The sequence below is a fragment of the Seriola dumerili genome, unplaced genomic scaffold (genome assembly GCF_002260705.1).
Source record: "Seriola dumerili isolate Sdu_G_001 unplaced genomic scaffold, Sdu_1.0 BDQW01000362.1, whole genome shotgun sequence".
NCBI classification, from domain to species: Eukaryota; Metazoa; Chordata; class Actinopteri; order Carangiformes; family Carangidae; genus Seriola; species Seriola dumerili.
Window position 1 is genome coordinate 1,141,268 of NW_019174617.1, and position 22,210 is coordinate 1,163,477.

The 22,210-nt window shown below is 40.9% G+C and overlaps 1 protein-coding gene across 1 annotated transcript in view; it reads left to right on the forward strand.

Annotated features, from left to right (window-relative positions):
* Nucleotides 1–22,210, forward strand: part of arap2 (ArfGAP with RhoGAP domain, ankyrin repeat and PH domain 2) — a 112,299-nt gene that overhangs the window by 10,559 nt on the left and 79,530 nt on the right. The window contains exons 8-9 of the mRNA XM_022760736.1: nucleotides 7,234–7,354; nucleotides 17,899–18,092. Coding sequence (XP_022616457.1) covers nucleotides 7,234–7,354; nucleotides 17,899–18,092 — 315 coding nt within the window. The remainder of the gene's footprint in view (nucleotides 1–7,233; nucleotides 7,355–17,898; nucleotides 18,093–22,210) is intronic.

Genomic DNA, 22,210 nt, shown 5'->3' on the forward strand with positions numbered 1-22,210 from the left:
TGTGAAACATGACAGCAGTCTGTCTCTTGGTTGGAACTGGGTCTGTGGGGCATGACACGGCAGGTGCTACGACTTAAATGTGAAAAAAGTGTCTCATCCCGTTTCAGTTTTGCGAAATGTTGCTTTGTTGAATAGTCTGATAAACCACCTTATGCGAGCATATAAATTCTTTTACGAGATTTGAGAGTTTTTGTGAAATTCTCCTGTTTTCGCTACTTGTTTTTAAGTCCCCAGTTTCAAATTGCGCATTAAAAAGGTTAATGGAAATGCACCTACTGATTACTTAAATTACAGTGTTTTTTAATGTCCAATGCCAAAATGTCCTCTTTCTTCAGTATCCTTATTGCATCAATATAAAATAAAAAACAAAATAAATAAATAAACATATAGCTATGTTTTCTGATGTTAGATGAGGAAATATCTGAAGAGAAGGTAAATAAGAATCTCACCAAGCAATCAATGCTAACTTTTGATACTTTACACTTTTCAATACTTAATGTTGTGGATGTAATTTAGTCAGTTCTCAGGAAGTATGCTGTGCAGACTTCAATCAGTTTGCACTTAAACTGCATTACCATGCAACAATGCTGTAATACTGACAAAAATGAATAGTAGATAGGGTTGTAAACTTGATTTACGTTCAATTACACAACTCAAGAACATGTCACAACTCTTTAATGAATTTATACTAAACAGAAATGCGTAGCTTCCACGAGCTTCCTTGTCAAAATACATTAAAAACTCTATGATTTCTATTCGAGGAGCTAAAACTCACAACAAAGCGTTTTTTTCAGTACAAGTTTTAATGCTCGGATCCTTTGTTTTCAAGTGAGTCTCGCACGGCCACAACCTAGCTGACATTATGTGCTTTACCTTCATCTTCTCATTAATGACTGTTGGATGTATCTTGCACTAAGAACAAACACTTTTCTGTGTGTTTGTGTGTGAGCGGTGACCTCGGTGCCCCCTCCCAGGGCCAGCTCGTTTTCGCTGCAGCAGCATTGCACAACATCACAATCAATGATGTGGGACCTGTCTGAAGCCTGCTCGTTAATCACATACTAATTATAGCCCTCCATGCTCTCCTGCTCGCTCTGTCGCTCTCTCTCTCTTTCCCCTCGTTTTCTCTTTCCATTGTATTTGTTGCTTTATTTATCAGGACACGCTCCGTTGCCAGCAGAGCGGCAATCGGCAGGGAGGCCAGCGAGTCAGCACTTTATAGTCCGTGTCACTGTTGGCGTAGGCACGACACTTTTTGGAAAGATGAAAGTTTGCTTTAGTGTGTGTGTGTGTGTGTGTTAGGGAGAGAGAGAGAGAACAGGGATTATTGTTTAGACTTTTTAAAGTCATCCTGCCAATGTGACTCTCCCCTCTGAGAAAGCAGAGGGCTTCATCATGTTTCGGGTGAGCGAAGAGGTCGAATACAATCTCTCTGTCATCCCTGGTTTATGTGGCCAGCTGAGGCCTTGTACCACCCTGCGTGCCACCCAGTGCCACCTCCACAGGGTGAACGCGGGGTAGATGAAGATTGTGAGGAAGTCTCTCAGCACCGCTTTGTGTCTGAAATTGAAATATGAGTCGGTGGTTTGCTTTCACTCACAGTGCAGAGACATGTGTGGTGTGTCTGTGTGTGTGCTTGTGTGACTACAAAAAATTGCTGCACTGCTTACAGTACATAACCTTTTTGAGTCTCAAATTTTGTCGCGTTGACACGGGGGATCAAAATCTACACAACTGATCTCAGAGGAGTTGTACTGATTACAACATTATTCCACTGGAGTGATCTGCAACTGGAGCAAATTACTGTGATATTCAACAAAAACAAGCAAGCACTCACTGTGTGTGTGAATATGCCGCCTCCTTCCTTCCCCAAACCAAATATCTTGTTGCGCTTTAAATGGATACTGTCTCAGACTCATCTCTCAGGTGCTCCAACTACAAGCAATTTTGTCAACAATTTTCAATGGAAAGTAGCTAAAGCCGCCTCAAAATGTCGCTAGATAGTGTTGTGCACTAATTTGCATATTTAGTATATCATTACATACTGATTGACATCTATCAAGATTAAAAAAATTCGAATGAAGCCAAACTAAGCTCAACTGACTCAAACTACCTTTATCTCCCAACAAAGCTAAGAATGTAGAGACATGCTAGTGGCACAGTGAGGCTGTGCTGAGACACATGTAAGCTAAATGCTAATGTCCACAATAACATGTTAACCATCTTAGTTAAGCATACTAACATTTTCAGTACACGTGAAGATGAAGATGATGTCAGTTTATGTATGTGTCAGATATTACCAGACATAAACCAAAGTATTGTGTGAAGGAATTTTCCTTCTACTCTTCTTATTTTGTAGGCCCACACTTACACTCCAAGAAATAAGTCTGGACATCACTGATGTGGCATTACTCTGATTCACAACTGCATTGTGCCGCTCATCATTTCCACCTTGACGTCAAGCTTAGAATAAATACTTCTGAGCTCCCGGTGAATGTCTTTTCTTCAAATCTCAAGAATTTCCACAACTATGTAACTTAAAAAAAAAAAGAATAACATATTATTTCTCTTACACATTAGAGAATTCATTAGCAGTAAAACGCAACCTTGCTCTATTCAATACATGCAGATTTTGCTGCTAGAACCACAATTCTATCAATTCTGGTCGGTCTGTTATGACCAGTAGCTTATGGTGGCTAATGTTAGCTAACATTCTACTTCTGCTGTAGAAAATGTTGTTCAGTCTTTGTACATGTACACAAAAACAAAAATGCCTACACACTGAAACATTCCCATGCTTGTTCTCTTTCTTAAACTTTCAACAGCCAGAAAACTCTTTTCTAGTTTGAAATCCGGTGGGATCTGTCAGCCCCAGACAGAACTAATCGCACTTAATCACAGTCGCAGCTTGAAGGTCTCTGGCCGCGGTGATGTCATCATCGGGGTAGCGGAGGTGGCGTGGGAGAGTAGCGAGATCCTCAGTCTCACTTTTCCCTCTACAGCGGTGTATCCAATCCGTCTCATCAATCACCCCTTTCGCCTGATTTCGTCAACACCAGGATTGACTTGGGAGAACGCTTTGGGCCTGAGATGTAGTCTTCAGGGTCCTGATGTGGTGTCGTGTGTGTGTGTGTGTGTGTGTGTGTGTGTGTGTGTTAGTGTGTGTTAGTGTGTGTGTGTTTGTGAAAAAACAGTCCAAAGCCTGGCTTCAGGGTAGTGAGGGGAGGAAGTGAGGCGGATGGCTGCGAGGGATGAAGGGATGAGAGGACAGGGTGGGTGGGGGGGGGGCTAGGGAGGAGGCCAAAGGGGAGATGAGGTTTTAGGATCGGGGATCAGTCTTTGAGTGACTCAGTGTGCCTGATTGTCTGTCTGTCTGACGCTGCAAAGCTCTCTCTTGCCAAGCCTGAAAGCTCCTCTGCCTACTCCCTCCTGTGTCTTCCCGAGATGCCTCAGTCTCTGTAACACCCAAAATGCTTCTTTTTTTTCTGTCGTCTTTTATTTATGCTTGCTTTCATTTTGATCACCACAACAGGGCCCGAAATATGTGATAATATTTTGATTCACGCTCACAGCTCTCATCGGCTTTGCTTTTAGCCTCAGCAGGCAGCTGTATGCTGCTGTACACACCAAACAGCAGACGGACACAGTTAGCGACTATCTGATGAACCCAGTGGAGCATTCAGCAGCTCAAGAGCCAGATATTTCCTCCAGGAATGGACGTAAGAAGATTCATCATGTGGACACAAATATGACTTCAAATCAATATTAATGTTGCTCCCTCTCTGATGGATGTGTAAATAAGCAACTGTTTGCTAACAAGTTTGTGTATCAATTTTATGTACCTTAGACCTGTGGCACTCTGAAGTCGAAAAATGAGGACTTGGACTTCGCTGACTCCTTAATGTCTGAGACTGTGATAGTAAGGCCTTGCATGGCCACACATTTCTGATATTCAATTATTGGAATTGTCCAGTGGAACAAACTACTCTATTAACACGTGTTTGAAATGAAAATGTTACAAAAAAATTTACAGCATTTATGGTCAGCATTCAAAAGCCTGAAAGATTTGCAGCCAACTTGCTTATAATTAACTTGCTCTTCCCCTCAAGGCCTTGTGAGTTAGAACTTGCTTTGACAAGACTTGAGACTTGGCTTGGACTTGCCCTAAAGACAGCTTTGCCCAGAGAGCATCATCCTCCAAATCCTTAAGGCATCCCACTCAGTGAAACACTGATCAAGGCTGCATTATTGCCCACAAGCATTTTTTTTATTTTTATTTTTTTTAGAGGTGCAGTTTTCTGCTGCATCCAGTTGGTGTCCTCATGCCTCTACTGAAAATCCGATGCTTTAGAGATGCCAGAGCCTTAACTCCATGCTGGTGGTAAAACTCTCCACCCTCTTTACCCTCCTCTCTACTCTCTCCACACCTCCATTATTGTAGGCTTTAGCGCCACTGCTCTGCTTTAATTGTTTCCTGAAGTTTACCGGTTTGTTTTTGAAAAGAAACGAGACGTAGTTATCCACACAGGATAGGCAGTTCCACAAAAAGGAAAAAAAGGTGGCAACCGCCTGGCGAAATGACATGGATTGACAAGTGCTGGGAGGGAAGAATGAGAGGTAGTGATATAGGAGCAGCTTGAATGAGAGGATGTGGGAGTGAGAGAGTCGAGCGTGGGGAGGGAGGTGAAGGGAGGACGAGTGAGGGGAAATGAGTGTGGAGGAGATCTTTGGCAGGGGGAGGTGAGTCAGGTGTGTCTGTTATTGGAGAAAGAGAGATAGTTAGGCCTCATTGCTTCCTTGGCAGTCCATCCTCTTGAGATTAGTCTATAAACATTATGTGTGTGTGTGTGTGTGTGTGTGTGTGTGTGTGTGTGTGTGTGTGTGTGTGTGTGTGTGTGTGTGTGTGTGGGCGGCTGCAGTGCATGGTGTTGTTGTCTGAATCCACTGTCTTAACGCTGACCGCTTCCTTTCATCATCCCTCCACTGACTCCGCTGTCAGAGTATTTACAGATGCACAACTCACAATTAAACAACTCTCTCCGTCATGACCCCAAAACTAGAATTAAAACAATTAATTACTGTTAACCCATACTGGGGGTATAATTATCAGCACGCAGCCACCAAGCTAATTCATCCACATGCACACATACACACACACATGGACACACTTAGTTTCTCCTTTCCTCACCTTCCTTTAACTTCTATCTAAATTTAGAGAGAGAAAGAGGGGAGATATTGGTGTGAAACTCCTGGGGAGAGAAATTTACAAGGCCGGCTGTCGGTAATTAGGTTGAGCCACTTCTTCTTTCCATTGTTAACATCCTGCTTTAATATGAGAAGGACCCCTCCCTGACCCTCTTAGGCATCTTCATTTCTACATGATGTCTTTCCCACACACCTCCCTTTTTCTTCCTCCTCCTTCTGCATCTCTTTCTCTTCTTTATTATGGATTTTCACTGTTGCTTTTTGCTTTGTGTTTTATTTATTTATTTATTTTTGCACTGTATCTCTCCACGCTCTCTCCATTCTCTCTCCCTCAGCCCTCTCCTTGGCCTTTCACGCAAACCTAATTTCTCTGTTTTTTTTTTTTTTTTTCATTTCACACTCCCTCCATCCATCCATCCATTCATTCCTCCCCTCCACCCCCGCTCTCTCTCCCTAACTGACTGCGCTGGCTGGTATATTTTTGGCTGTATGGTCTCCAGAAATAGGCTTTTGTGGATGGCAAGGTCACGGGCTTAATTAACAATGGTGAGAGAGGAGTCAGAAGTTCACTGCATTTTTCTTCCTCCATTCATCCTTTCCTTGCTCACTTCCCACTCTGCATCTTTGCAGTTTATGATGGCGGCGTTACAGTAGAGAAAACGTGCAGTGTTGCACATTATAGTGTGCACAGGACTGCAGAGAATCAAAATTCAGGTCAAGCCCATTGAAGAGCAACAGAGAGGAAAAAAGAGACATGTCTGTTTTTTTTTTTCATACTTTGCAATGATAATGACATTATCGACATGAATAATGCAATGTCTGCAACGACCCCTTTTTTCCCCTTTTTATAACCCAGTGATTTTCACACCGCTACAGAAGCATAATGTACTGTCCCCCAGTTCACTCTACTGAGAGAACATTACAATCTGAGATCTTCTTGGCTTTTTCCACTACTTTAAGGGCATTTTTCTCATATATTTGCCGCATCATGGTTTGAATACCGATCAGATGGCGGTTCCATTCTGTCCCAACTTCTTTAGAAGTGATGATATTGAAGTTTGATTATTCTTTTTTGCCCCTTCTGTCTCTTTTTCACATTGACAACGACCCAGTACTTTAATTGCCATTGTCAAGGGAGACTGTAAAGAGGGTCATGAAGCCTCCAGTGCAACATCCTCCTTATTTGGATGCCTCCACTAGAGCTGCTAGGGGAAAACACGGGGGTAATGAGACAATACACACACAACCAAATCCCACTTTACCCAACAAGCACTTCCTATGCTTTACCCAAATCCCCAGTACAGTGTACATGTCTCTTTTTAAATATTTGAGAAGTTTGTTTTCAGCTTGTAGATTTGTTTTATGATGTCTCCTAACGCCCAAATGACAGCGCCATGTGTGTTATTCTTGTTTTTGGGCGTCCTTAATTGAGCGTAGGTTTATTTCCTGCATCTCCATTTTCAAATTACACATATTTCAAGTCTGTAATTTGAATTTTTATGTTAATGTCAATGTTAATGTAAAGATCACATCAATGCAATGACTGCTGGCTTAGCAAATGGTATGCAGCTCATATGAAAAGATACAGTGTACATTTTGCTGTTTATACTTCTGCAGCAGTTTCTTGATTCAAATGCTGCTTTTCCGAGAGCTCTGTGCCATTTATCAAAGTTATTGTTTGAAAGGGAACAGGGAAGCTGTTTCTGCAAATAAATTTGATGCTGTATTGATGGGTTATGGCTCTAGTTTGAGGATGTCTGTCAGTGGTGTTTCAAATTGAAAGCGATCATAGCCAACGGTAATACAACTCAGAATTACACATCTATTGATGCAAACAGTGCGCTGGAAAACAGTAATTGTGGGTCCACAGATGCAGATAATAGGAATAAGCAAAAATTCAATAACATTACAAGCATGCATGAAGGTGTGTGTGTGTGTGTGTGTGTGTGTGTGTGTGTGTGTGTGTGTGTATACACCTTGTGTGTTTTTGCAGCACTCTTATCTCTCTTTATTTGTCTCTCTGTATAGGAGATGTACTCCAAAGGTATGATCCTGGCCAGTGCTATCAGACAGGTACGAGGACTGGGTGATAACAAGTTTGAGGTAGTCACCTCACTTCGGACCTTCATATTCCGGGCTGAAAGAGAAGGTACAACAAGTGCATCTTTTCCCTTTTCTTTTTGGGCTGTATTTTTCAGTCATCTATCAGTTACTCATTCTGCTCTTTCTGCTTGTCAGTCTGCCTCAGTCGCTCTGACTGTCTGATTCCCTGTCTGGCCTTGTTTTTCTCTCTCGTTCTCCTCTGTTTCCCTCTCTCTGTCCTTTCCCCCTCCCCCTTCCCTTTCTGTTTGTCTCCCTCATTCTTACCTCACTCTCTCTAAATGCATCTGTGGTAATCTTCTGTCTCACCTCTTTCTTTTTTGTCTCTTTTTCTCCTCTTGCAGTTTTCTCTCTGCCATTTATTTCTGCTGCTTCTCTCTCTAAAAGGACATTATCAGTTTAATTGGAGGTTTTACATCACTTAAAGTCTTGTCTTTAGAAATGTGTACTTATTTGCTTTCTTTCAAAGCATTTATGAAAATATCAATATCAATCTCCTATCTGTGTGTTAAGTATGGAGGTGTGGCCTAGCCTAACAGACAACAGCTGGAGACAGTGACTGTATGCTGAATCTTTAAAGGAATAATTTCCCAATTTTGGAGAAAAACTAACTTGCTTTCTTTCCCAGTATTAGATGAGAAGATGAACATAACTCTTGCATCTGTACTTAAAATATGAAATGACAGCCAGCCCCTAGTTAGCTTTGCTTAGCACAAAAACTGGTAACCGTTAGCCTGGCTCTTTTGAAAGCTAACAAAATTGACATACTAGCATCTCTATAACTCCATAATAAACATGTTATATGTCCTCTGTACTATCTCTTTTTTAAATCTAATGTGCATTCAGGGCATATTTAGCCTAGCCTGAAACATCTAGCCTGGCTGTCTCCCAAGTAAAAAAAACAAAAAAAAAAACACCTAACAACACTTCTAAAACAGATTTTCTAGCTTGTTTGTTTAGCATGTAAACAAACAGAAATTTAAAAGCACACATTTGTGGAGGAGGAGTTTTGTGCTGAACTATTAGCAAATGAACACCAGGTGGGTGCAATGACCGTGCACTGTAACCTGCAGTCGTTTGGTACCATTGTGCCCGTACAGAAACCAACACCAAACTGAACTCACTCACTGTTTATCTAGTGCTACAGTTGTTGATGCTGCACAGAAGTACTACATGAATGGATAAACCTTTGTTTGTTAAGAAGGCAAATAAGCCTGTTAGATTACAAGTATTTTCATGTAAATACTTTATGAATATGATGCTTATGCGAATTGGTGTGTACATTTTACTTAGGGAGATGTTGCTGGCAGTAATGACTTAATATCCCTACCTGAACCTGTGGTATGAAGTCAATCTAAAAGGTTAGAATAAAGGAACAACAATCTCAGATCTTCTAGGAAATGTCCTTCAATAGTCTTGTTCCTCCTTCCTCTCTTCATCCCTCTGTCAGACAAAATGGAGTGAGAGTTGTGTCGGCCTTAATGAGAGGGGAAAGAGACACCTTCCACTCCTTACTTCCTGTCTGCTTGATGGCAGTCTATTAGGCAGCTCAGGTCAAACTGCTCATTTACTAATCGAGGGTCTGTTTCTGGGGTCAGATACTGGCCGCCCTTTGATTCATGTGAATAAGTGAGATTGGAGAAATTGAGTTTTGCATGGTTATTGCGTTCAGTACCTTTGACTCATTGTGTGGTACAGTGTGAATATGTGAGAACTGAGAGATTTTTATCGACCAGATCATTGAGACCTCAATGCTACTTATTGACATATTGACATCTGTTGAGCTAGGAATAGAATCATCAATATTTGACCTGCTCATCACTGGTATTGAGCATCAGCTTATTGCTCTTGATAAATGCAACTGGTCGTTTAGTCCTCAGTGCTCAGTTAGAAATAGCTAAGACACTAAAGACTCTCGTACATCAAGCGTGATTTAAGACACACTTCTTCATCAGTCAGTGTCCTGTAAGCCAGCAGTGAAAGGGTTATTGAAGCAAGATTGTGAGCAGAAAAATACAATACATTTATAAAGGCATAGTTGGACTGTTCATGAGCAAGGCTGTTAATGGCCAAGTGCTCAAGCTACTTTCAAAGAGAAGCACTATGGTCTATGCTATCAAAAGCACTCTGATTATATTTTGTTCAGTTATTCACTTATGGCCATTCATAAAAGCTTTCATGGGTTATTATTGACATAAAGAAGCAGCCTCTCATTTGAGCTTCATATCAATTTATAGAAATGTATCAGGAATAATACCATGTAATATATCAGAAAGCTACAGTCACGCGTTTGTTAGTTAAAATTGGAAATGTGACAGTCTCATACACACCGTAACACCACCTAAAAAAAATCTTGTTTACACACCTGTCAGATGTCCAACAGACTGGAAACTTTTAGCCAGAGGTCAGTGAAATGCAAATATTCTGCCTGGTTACTGTTTCTGCCATTATGTGTAGAATTAGAGAATTTATGACTTTGGTTACTAATGGTGCTGGTTTTGAGAAAAACATTATGGTTGGCAGTCGCATAAAATCAACTCATGGGCCCTATTAAAATAGATGTTATTTATCTATACCTGAGTATTGAGTGCTTGCACCATGCTTTATTTCAGTCCAAGACAGCCATTCTAGACAGCAATGAATATATTGAATAAGATAGTCTTCAGTGGAAATGATTTCGGAATCTATACTCTCACTGAGCACTTTATCAGGAACACCACACTAACACTGGACAGGGCCTCCCTTTGCTCTCAGTACAGCCACAGTTCTTCGTGGCATGGATTCAACAAGATGTTGGAAACATTACAACACCTTTGTGCGTAGGAATCCCGGCAGATCAGCAGTTTCAGAAAAACTTAAACCAGCCCGTCTGGCACCAACAATCACTCCAAAGTGAAAGTCACTGCTTTGCACTGCTGCCACAAGATTGGCTAATTGGATAGCTAAGGATAAGCAGGTGCACAGGTGTTTCTAATACAGGTGGGTGTACAACAGTGATTTTTGACCTGCAGTGCTAACTACCTACATATACATACTTATTTTTGGTCAGGGTCTCTTAAACAAATTTTCTGCTACACAGTTCTTCTACCTCAACGCGCTAAATAAGGATTGTATAACCTGACGCAGTTATTTATACACAAAATGCAGGCCTTGTTTTGTTCATGTATTCTATTTATGGCATTGCTTGATGAGATATATTTATTATGATCCTTTATCCAGCTAAAAAAAATTGCATTTTTGTATCACCTCTGGTTCATAAAAAAGCAATATCGCCAACAACTTGCCCTTCAAACTCTTTTTTCATTTATTTTTACCACACTGAGCACTGAGCACCAGTGATTCTCCCTCCTCTCCCTGTCGATTCAGTGCATCATCATATCGATGACTGCCAGCTTTTTTTTTTTTTTGTCCATTTATGAGTCGCAGTCCTCAGCGGCATCATTTATCACGCTGTCTGCTGGTTGATCGTCATACGTCACACTCAGCCATCTTGACAAGAGCTGGGAGGGCTGTCTGATTTGGAGGTGGCCTCTGACCGCCTGGGATCAGTGGGAAGCCTCTCACGGAGGCGGTTGCTGCCGTCAGAAGAAAGGGTTGGGAGGGGAAAAAGAAGAGAGAGAGAGAGAGAGAGAAGGAGGAGAAAACTTGGCCTCATCACCTCATGCATCTTTAAACAGGCCCACTCGCCTTGTGGCGGAGAGTCATCAATCTTTTGGGAAACACATGAGAAAGAAGGAGACATGAGGAGACAGAGGCAAAGAGGAGGAGTAGGTTAGTGAAGTGGAGTTAAGGAGCTGCTGGGCTGATGCAGTAGGGGTGAGAAGGGGGAGAAAATGATGGAGTGATGGTCAGAAGAGTGTGGGAGAGTGTTAAAAGGCATCCAGGAAGGTTAGAAGAAAAGGGGATAGGAGCAACAGGGGAAGGAAGGGATTAAGCGAGGGAATAACAGGAATGATAGAGCGAGACAGGCAGCTCGCTGTGAAACAGCAACAGAGAGGTAAAGGCAGAGACGGCGGGGAGAGATGAAAAGGGCACAGTAAAGATGAGGAGAGGGAAAAGGAGGAGGGAGAAGTGAGTGAATAATTGAAGGCCACTGGAGAGAGTGTGCACACAGCTGTCGGCTGATTCTCCACTTGGTCCGCAGGTGGCCTCTTCCCTCAGGTACTGTCAGCTTGAGAGAGGAGAGATGGAAGGAGGAAGGAAGGCAGGCGGAGAGAGAGAGGGGGGGAGGGGGGAGAAAAGAGAAGGAGGGAGTGATGCAGTGAGTAGTGGCAGGAATGGAGGGAAGAAAAAAGTGAGAGGGAAGGAGAGTTTGGCAGGAAGAGACACAGCGGAGAGTGATGTAGAACGGTCAGGACAAGGAGGGAGTGTGTTGGAGAAGTGTGGAGGAGACGCAGATAAACATGCTACCAGAGACGAGGTGGGATTTATTGTGAGGAAAAAAAATGTTGATGATTTGGATTCTGATGCTTTTGCAATTGCCTTTCCACAAGCCTGCTCATAACACATGTTGGGTTTGTTTGAGATGACAGGAAAGAGAGTTAGAGAAAGAAGACGTAAGGAAGAAAAACAAGATGGTTGGGAACAGGCCAGGGAAAAAATATAAAGTCAGGAGGACACAGAATGGGAGCACATATTTCACTTGGCATCATTTTACATTTAACTACCTAGTGGTTTGTTTTAGTCTCCCCCCTTTTTTAAATCTGTTAAATTGAATATTGGCCACTTGAGGGCAATGCAACAAGCTGTTCGCACAACACTGAAACATTAGTACTTTATGGCATTGATGTGGCTAGCATGTTAGAAAACATATTTAGCAGTCATGGAGCTGGAGCTGTGTTGCTGTCCATCTGATTAATGTACGTCTGTTGCTTTTGGTTTTTCATTTCTGTTTCATTCTCTAACAGCAACAATTATCTGGCTGTTTAGCGGCTTGATGCTCTACCATGTTCGGATGCAGATCGACATTCGCCTTTTTTTTGCTGAAAACCGCTGCCTGGAAACAGAAGCGTTGAGACAGAACCAAAACAGTGAAGTTGGGGACTGTTAAACCAAAACAGTGAACTGAAGATACTGAAATGCTCCTGAACTGAGAGGAACTGTAGTCTTGTGGTATTTCTCTGTGGGATTATCACTGTGAGTGATATGAACATGTGAATTAGTGTAGCTTTAAATTATCAAACAATATAGCCAGTAATGGAATGTTTTTTTGTTTTTTTTTGTTTTTTTTCTTTTGCTCATTAGCTAATGTTAAGCATTTTAGCAATAGATCACGACTGTTACCACTGGCTTAATTTAAACCAACATTTTTGGTAAGATTTGCATAAGTGAACTTATTAAAGAATTCAGACCACGATATGTACGCATTTTACAGTAAAAAATACAGACGTCGGGAATCTCTGTTGAACAAACTATGTAATATGTTTGTAATTAACCTCAAACATACAGTATTTATTTGGTTTCTGTACTGGCCACCATTGTCTTGGTGTGATCTTTGGTTGAGTTTAGGTTGTGACGTCGTGTATCAAAATTCAGCGACAGGACAATGTCTAAGCTGATGTTTGTTGGCTTTAACTTGTGTTCTCAAGTAGCCAAAATCCAACTTTTTACAAATGTCGCATGCCAACGCAATCTTGACATATAAAATACTGACATTATAGTCATGAGAAAAACCCAGCGTCTTTTAAACGTCAGCAAAACGTCTGCGAAATGTCAGAATGTTATTTATCCAACGCTAGATTTTAATGTCAGACCAATTTTCATTTCCAACCAATATTTAATGTCTAACTGACGTTAGATTCGTGTCTTTCTGATGGTGCATTAATGTGCGGTGGCTGCTGGGACTGTACATGCAGGTGCTCATATTTGCAAAAATTGGCTGATGATGTCATCCATGGCGGCAATATAGGCAATATGGCAACAAAAACAAAACATGGCAAACACATGTAGATTAAATATTGAAGGATAATGGAAACATTTCATTCCATGTTGTGTATGTACATTATGTTGGCGTGAGACGATTGAAATGAGAGAAATCAGAGCAAATGGCCGCAAACCCTCTGCTTTGTGTGTGTGTGTGTGTGTGTGTGTGTGTGTGTGTGTGTGTGTGTGTGTGTGTTTTTTCTATTTCTTTTTTTATTCCTGTTGATGGAGACTGCGTGGGTGGCTTCTAAGATCTCTGTTGAGCGCTGAGTGGACCTGGCTCTCATCTCATCCACTTTCAATGAGGACTATCTGCCTCTCTCCTCATCTCTCTCCATGTAAAGTGGAACAGTCGTTCAAATACACAGCTATACATATATCTCTTAACAAGCGATGAATCTAGATGTGGCCGCTGGGTTTCAGTGTCTGAGAGTAACTGTATATTCTTTGTATATGCATGCAGAGGTGAGGGCATGTTTGCATGTTTGCACACTTGAGTAAAAATAATTTTGGCAAGCACGCTGGAGGTTCATGTGCGAGACCGTGTGCACAAACAAACAATAACATACACTCAAATATATGCAACACAAACTCAGGCGCACGGGTCGCATGCCCACATGCTAACACGCAAGCGTACGGGCATACCACTGTCTCCTCTTGTTTCTCTCACAAGTTTCTCTCAATCCTCCCACCTCCTTCCTCACTCCAGCCCTCCCTCCCGCGCTCAGATTGACAGCTGGGGCGAAAAGGAGAGTGGAGGGAGAGAGGAAGGAGGCCCTGAATAAATGAACAGACAAATAAGTGAGTGCAGGACAGGTAATGGAACTCAGAAAGCAGGGCGGGACGGAACAGTAAAGCCTAGTGATGTAAAGAGCAGTCAATAATTGAGTAGGCTTTTCATTATTGATAGCAGCTCTTTGTGAATTCATAAGAATCTGAGGGGTAGCCTGACCAGAGCTCAGTTTCGGACCAGGCAGCGGATACAGTATTTGAGAGTTTGGGAGGGTGGTAGCGTGTAGGAGCAGGATGCCCAGAGAGGAGGAACTTTTCCTCAGAAGTGGAGATGATGGTGGATATGTTTGCGTGCAAGGTCAGAGAGAGGAACACGTCTGCAAAGGCTGCAGGAGGGTTAGAGTGTCACAGTCAAGAGGCTAATTAAGGTCAATTTGGCGACAATGTCAGGTTGACAGTGTCTGCAAAGTGATTGACAGGTCACTGAGAACCCCCCCCCCCCCCCCCCCGTCCGTCCGTCACTTTACAGAGGGAGGGTGCGTTGAGGACACATCGGCAGGTCACTCTGAGGGTAACACAGTTGGCTCTGTTAAGACAAGAGAAAGGAGAAAAAAACAAGTTTATATTTGTATGTGTGCATATATAATACTTCTGATTAAGGTTTTTACACATCCAAAATTTTCACCCTGAAATGACCTGTAGAAAACTTGTCTGAACCCTTTAAAAAAAGAAAGGAAAAAAAAAAAAGACCTGAGGACAGTCAGAACTGATCCAAATAGACCTGAGGATAATTACACAAAGTGTAGTTCAACAAAAAAAAAAAAACAGACCTCCACAGAGAGATAACGCCAACGCTGGAAGCAGCATGCTGAGCCACCAATTAACGAGCACCTGTGGTCAAAAAGAGTAACAAATACATTTCCCCCTGCACTCCAGTTCACACTGTAAAGTGAAGGGACAACTCTCTGAAGACCAGGGTCCACAGTACAAAACATCACTGTCATGTATGATAAAGAAAAGCATCCAATCCTCACATATGAGCTGCTGGAACTGATAAAGAAATTATTTGATAATCAATCATAATAGTTGTAATATTTTTACAGTTTTAACAAAACTCAACGTTAATAATCTTCATGAAGGCGGATTTCTTGCAGGACTATTGTATTAGACTACATTAGTTTTTGCTAGGCAATGCCAGACTTGGTTACCTGTGGACTCGTAAAGACATGGAAAAGACAGGGCTGGCTTGACTATCCATTTGTGTTTGACAAAATACTGCAGATACTCAAAAGCCCTCTGTTCTGTAGATAAGCTGTGGGGAAGAAAACAGACACATTTTCCATTCAGGAAATTAATAAAGTCAGCAAAACAATTATTTTCTATTTCTAAATTGGCGTGCTACAAATTTGTAATTTGTAGACCTCCTACAAGCATGTCCTTGTGTTTCCTTAGCTTACAGAGCAAATATTTTAATTGATTTTGGTGACATGATTTGTGTGCCAGTGCTTTTTTTCTTCTTTTGGAAAATAACTTGGATTTGGACTTATAAATGGATAATAAAAAAAAAAAAAACAGAGAGAAGTGAAGTGAATACACCAATTAAAGGCTCCATCTTCAATATTTTGACAAACTGCGTTAGTACGAAACACAGATATCACGTTCTGTGTTTGGAGATCATTCATAATATCCTCCATCCTGTTGAAATTCATGGGAGTCCAAAAATACATTTCCTAAAAAAGGGGGTGGTGCGACGCCCTTGTGTGATCACACAAATGTTCACTGTTGTTAGAGCACCGCTTTGTCAGTTTGTGTATTTCAGAAATTCTGTCAGAGAATTGCTTTTTTGTTTTTGAGTGATGAGTTGATAGCTGCACACGTTTTGAATTGAAGTGCATTTACTTTTTTTCAAAAACTTCCTTTCCTTTTATGATTTTGTTTGCTCAAATTTACAGGTCCATCCCCACTGATGGCTTACTTTTCATATCAGTTTACCGATTTTTTTTTCTTTTCTTTTTTCTTTCTTGTACTGAACAGATACAACAGTGGTTGCTGCTGTGATGTGTGTGTGTGTGTGTGTATACTTGTGTGTTTACAATCTTTTGCTATCTCTTGTGTTTCCACTTTGCTGGCTTTGATAGCAAAATGTCTTGGGCGGTAAGGGAATGGGCTTTACAGCACCGGCTTCCAAGTCTTCTTTTATGTCAGTTTGAAAAGTTGTAGAGGAAGATATCTTAAAGGCCTTTTGAGTGTACATCGTTTGAATGTTAACCCTGTTGGGAACATGGTACATCGCATTACAATTGAGCCATTTAGCTGTGCGGTAATCCAGGGTGATTTACAATAACGTAGAGATTCAGTGACCTACTCAAGGACAAATAGCTTTTGAAGGCACCAAACATGTGAGGTGCCAGTTTAAGGACAGTTTGCTGAACCCTTCGCCTGAGTGGAGATTGTCCAAATAATAGCTTAGCAACCATACCTAGGTGCAGCAGACCTCTCAAGCTTTCGCTTTTTCAATATGCATGGAGCTGGTCTAGCAATACTGTGTGTATATAATGTTATATGTTAGAGCTGCAACTGGGCTGGGAAATGGCCGATTCATCAGTAATGAAAATATTTGTTAGCTCCAGCAGTAGTATAGAAATAGTTTGTAGGGTGTTGTTTTTTTTAAAATTTTTTTTAATTTATTTATTAAGGAATCAATTATAAAGTGTGTATCTCTGCTCTAACATACGCTGCAATTCTTAGCATGTCTGACAAGCTAGCTGCTAGCAATGGTATGTTATTCATTAACTACGCTAGTTCTTGGGGTTACAGGTTACGTTTGAAGTAGAACCGTTCGCAACTAGCACAAGCTGATTTTGACCTTAGCACCGCCCTGCTTTTTATTGAAGATGTTTACACTCCAGGACCGGCAGTCAGTTGACCTGTGATAACGCTGCATTTTCCAAACACAACTGTTAGTACTCATCCTTAAAGCCTTTTCTGTTTCAAGGTTAAAAGTGGAAACAGATAATAAATAATTGTGCCAAACACGCTGGGACCAAAATAACAGTTTGATCTCACGTTTTTTTGACTGGGATGTTCATTTTTAGCCTGTTAGCATGATATGAATGTAGCCATGAGGTGCATATTTAAGACCTTTTTACACAGTTCTCGTTTTAAGTCACTAGGAAATCGAGGGCCCATTTTAAAAAACAAAAAAAAAAAATGGACTAAATGACTAAATGTTGTAAAATTATCATTGTAAACTGTGAGAACTGAAGGGGTACAGGGCTCAATTGCTTAAACCACAAAACAAGACAGTTGCACATTTATATCATATCAAATCAAATAGTCCCTCAAACCGAAATAAACTACTTTGCGAAATGTATTTACACCTTTCAGTGACTTTTCTCTGTTGGTTTCCAGGTTGAGACAAATTAGTAGATTCACAGAACTGTAGCTGTGTCTCATTAGAAGCTATATTTTTTTTAATTGTGTATTTTAATTAGGTGTTGTCTTTGACTAAAATTACCCCCACCACATCTTGCTTGAGGCATGCAAATTTCAGAGAAGCAGCTATCTATATCTCTAGTGCCAGACTTTGCACTTTTCAGCTTTGCAGGATATTCTTTTTCCAGAGGCGTAAGTTAATTTTCACCAATCATGGCTCATCCTGTGTTTCAATTACTTTTGTTTTAGACTGGAATTGCCTGCATCGCTATGCAGGGAAGGTTTAGCAGCCAACGAGCCAATGTAACTCACTTAAGGGATGAAAAAATGATGAATTAACACTATAATTCAAAGACTTTAAGATGCCCTGATCTCTCTTTGTCTAGTTTTCTTCCTGGCTTGTCTTGGTTTCACTCTCTTTTGCGCACTCACACTTTTGTCCTCATTCACCATCTACCTCTCTTTTTCTCTGTTTCTGTCTCTCACTCATGCACGTGTCCACAGGGGAGCGCCAGGAGTGGATGGAAACTCTTCAGACGGCCACGCGCCCCCCTGCCTGCGGCTCCCAGAAGCCCTCCGACAGCCTCTCCCACCCCTCCTCCACAAACAAACGAGGTTTGCTGGAGCTCCGTGGTTACAAAGGCAGAGTGCTGGTGTCCCTGGCGGGGAGTAAAGTCAGGCTCTGCAAAACAGAACAGGTACTTCCAACACCACTGGGACTTCCTCTCTACAGGATGACAGCTTCCTGTTTGAAAGAGGTAGATAATAATCACAGCCTATTTGAAGCAGATGAGGCGGAGATGGAGAGGTTCATGAAAGAGATGGAGATGTTCATGAATGTGTAATGCAAAAAGTAAATATATATGTGTGAAAATGCTTTAGGGTTTACTTACTATTTTCTACTGTATCTTCAGTGGGTACAATCACATGGTAGCACACAGGAACAACCAACTTATTTATGCAAGTTTAATGACATGCAAGCGCAGCCATGAAGGTCCAGAATAGGTTGGAACAGAATGTGTTTAGTAAATATGTAGTTAGTGGGAGCAGTACCTTAGTAGCACAATCCTCATTAATGTCCAAACAAATCACATTCTCTTCAGTGCCAGATTAACCCGCAAGGGCATCTGGGGTAAAATTTTATTCTGGCCCCTTTTAGTGGTCATTTTGTTATACACAAATTGATTTCGGACTTAAGACGCACCATGTAAATTTGGACGCAGGGCTCCTCTACAAGACAGGTACTGTGGAATCCACTGCCAGGCCTTTATTTCTTATGTTGATATTGTGTAGTTGCAATTGATAAAATGACTACTTACCAGTTGACACATCGTGAATACAGAACCTTTGACATCCTTGAGGGTTTGGGACCCTGGGGCAATTTCTTGCTTTGCCCAGCTCCTCTCACCAACTTTAAAAGTAGTCCGGTCTAGGCTGGTCAGGCAGCAGCACCACAGCCCTTTTTGCTCTTAGTACTCAATCCAAAGAGACACTTTGAAGTATCATTGCTGCCCAGTGAATGACCAGTAAGTCCGATCAGCCCAAGTGACCGCAGGTGATCTCTGATGTCCCCACTGCCCCTCTGGTAGACCCAATTGACCCAAAAGTGCCCCAAAATTCTTTCCTAATTGTCCCAACTGCCCCAATAGTTAGTGGTTAGAGCGAACTATAGGGTAAAAATCAGCCCTAATAGTAATTTGTGGAGCAGTGTTGGTGTCTCTTTTTCATTTTGAAAGTAGCAAAGTTGTCATGTTTTAGACTGTTGTGCTGGATTCACTGTGGCATGCAGCCTTGGTTTGCAGTTGGTTGAATGCGTTCTGTGAATTGTTTGAAGTGAGATCTTGATCATCTCCATTTTAATTTTGAGCTATATGTATCTATAACATCCATCCTCACACAACAAACATGAGTGACGGGATGATGACTTTTAGGAGGATAGATATATCAAAGTGAAGCTTTTTTTTTGCCATAGATAGACTGTAATAACATATGCAGAGATATGATTTTGTTTTCTGAAAGTATGATTTGCTTTTTGTTTCCACTAATTACTTTTGATTGACACTTTTGCAATTATTGCAGACAAATTCTGAAAAACCTTTAAAGAGCGAGACATAGAAGGAGATTGATGTGAAAGGGAGAGAAGAGAGTTGTGCTAAGACTTGTGTGCTGCCTGCTGAAATTCATAAAGTTAAGTATTGACCATCTGCCCATACACAGGTGTGGCTACTATCGATGGCTGTCAGTGTTCCGCTACTTTGTGGACACGAGCTGAAACCCACACTTGTCTCCGCGCGACTGCAGTTTCATCTGACTGAATGTGAGCTGTCAGAGGCAGACAGGTGTCACAATGTTATTAGTATGCGAGGATCCTCCAACTGCAGCGCCTCGTCCATTCGCATCTTTATGCAAATGCTCGGTGCAGAACAGCAAGACGGGGAGGGAGAAGTAGCAAGTAGCAAGTTTGTTTAAAAATAGAAAAAGAGAAGTTCATACTGTTCAAAGATGACAGCTGCACTGACTTTAGTTTGTCAAGGTCCAAAATATTGCAAGGACAAACATATTTACTACTATTTCTCACACTGAATAGGAGACTAGAAGTGGGTCTAACATGCGTTCGTGACCCTTTACAAACAACGGTGTTTTTCATCTGTAGTGGAATTTGCACGCAACTTATGACTTTAATGAGTGAATACATTATAGGAGGAGAGAACCAGCTTGTTTTGTGACAACTAAAATGTGCACTTTTTTTTTTTCTTTTGAGATCTTTTTCAGTGTTTTCTGCATTTAATTATATTTTAGCATATTTCCCTTCTGTTAAATTTGCAATTATCTACTGATTCAAAAAACTTATTAAATATTCACAAACATTATTTGTCTAAATATACCCAGTTGGTTTCAGTGAATATTTATGCAGTAACTTTTTGGGCTATTAATCAAGGTCCTATTTTATTCAAGAAACAAGGCGTTTAAGATGATCTCCTGATGACCTTCTGAAACCACCCCTGCTTTAGATGGCAAGTGATAACCTCCAAGAATAGAAAGATAAAAACTTTCTGAATGTGGTCAAAAAAAAGGTTGGTTTGGTCTTAACCTCCTGTAAAGCCTGTGGGTTGAAATCCTCAGCTTCTCCTCAAGCAAATATTGACAGTGCTGTACCTGCATTTCAAACTTTACGTGACTTTATTCCCGTTACCTCGGACTTCATGCGTACTTCATATTCCTGAGACTGTGCTGTATTTACTTTATGGCATACTCTTGTCTTTTTCTTGCAATAACTAAACAAACAGTTAATGAGTATAGTTTTAAAAGTTAGGAAAAACCTGGAGTCTTTAGAGTTAAAACCCTCTGGAAGATGAATACAGTATTTCTGATGAATATTTACAGCCTTTAAATGACTACTCCTGACATTATTTCACTTGCAAAAATGTTGGCGGCTCTTGAGAGATGGATCTAAAAAAACATGAGTGGTCAGTATTGATTAAGCTGAGTGTCAAGATATTTTTAACTTGTAGTACCTGTTATTGATCAAGCTCAAAAACCCTGGGTCCTACGCTTATCTCTTATTGACCACCCCTGCCTGTAAATGGCGCCACATCCAGTGTCTCCACATCCCCAGTCTATAACACAGGTTTTATGTAAAAAAAATGAGTTGCTTTCTTGCTGAGAGTTGGATAAGAAGATTGATACCATTATCATGTCTGTGTGTTAAGTATGAAGATAGAAGATAGATGAAGATAGACCCTTAGCTTAGCATAAAGAGACATGAGGAAAACAGTGAGCCTAGCCCTGTGCAGAGTTAAAAAAAAATCTGCCACCAAAACCTCTAAAGCTCACTAATTAACATATTGTATCTCATTTGTTTAATCCATAAGCAGTGTTTTAAACGTGATGAATTGTGGTTTTACAGTTGAAACTACAACATTAGGGTTTTGTTTTTACATTTCTGTTTGTGTATGGATTAAACAAGTGAGAAATGTTAATTACTGAGGTATAGAGGTCTTTGCAAGTGTACTTTTGAATTTCGGATAGAGCCGGGCTAAGTGTTTCTCCTTGCTTTCACTCTCTATGCTAAGCTAAGCTGTCTGGCTAATGTTTGCTAAGAAATAGTTATAGCACGTAACTCCCCATGGCACAAATTTGTCGATTTTACCTTTCTGTTTGTGTACAGAATAAACAAAGAGGTGGTGGTCAGGCGTGTTTTTTAACTTTGGCCATACGAGCCAAGTTTTAGCTTTTTAAACCTGCTTCCAGTCTTTATGCTAGCCTGTAAGCTAATAGCCTCCTGACTTTAGCTTCAGACTTGATACAGAGACATGAGAGTGGTGTCAATCTTCTCATCTAACTCCTGGCAACATGTTCAGCTATTCCTCAAAGTCATTTTCTCTGACTCATTTCCACTAGCTGAATATTAGTACCTTTGTTAAGTCAATGCCTTTACATGCTGCTAAAATATTAGCATGCTTAGTTGTGGGGCATTTTACTTTGGAGGCTTTTGTCAAATGAACAAAGAGCCCAAAAAGTCAGAGTAGCTTCCCTTGTATTATTGTGTACTCAGAATATATTCTTACAGAGTCATACATTTTCTTTCATAACTTACATCTCCTTTTAGCCGTGGAATAAAGGAGAGATAAGTTTTCTCTTACTCATAGTTTCTCTTGAGTCTTTTTTTTTTATTTTTTATTTGATGTCAGTCCAATTAAGCCCTGATAGTCCCTGCTCACGTTCAGAGACTCTTTTCTCTGCCTACTCCTGTCCCAGCAGCAAGACATCTTATCTGAGATGGAAAGATACCTCACAGCAGTGATACTATTTCTTA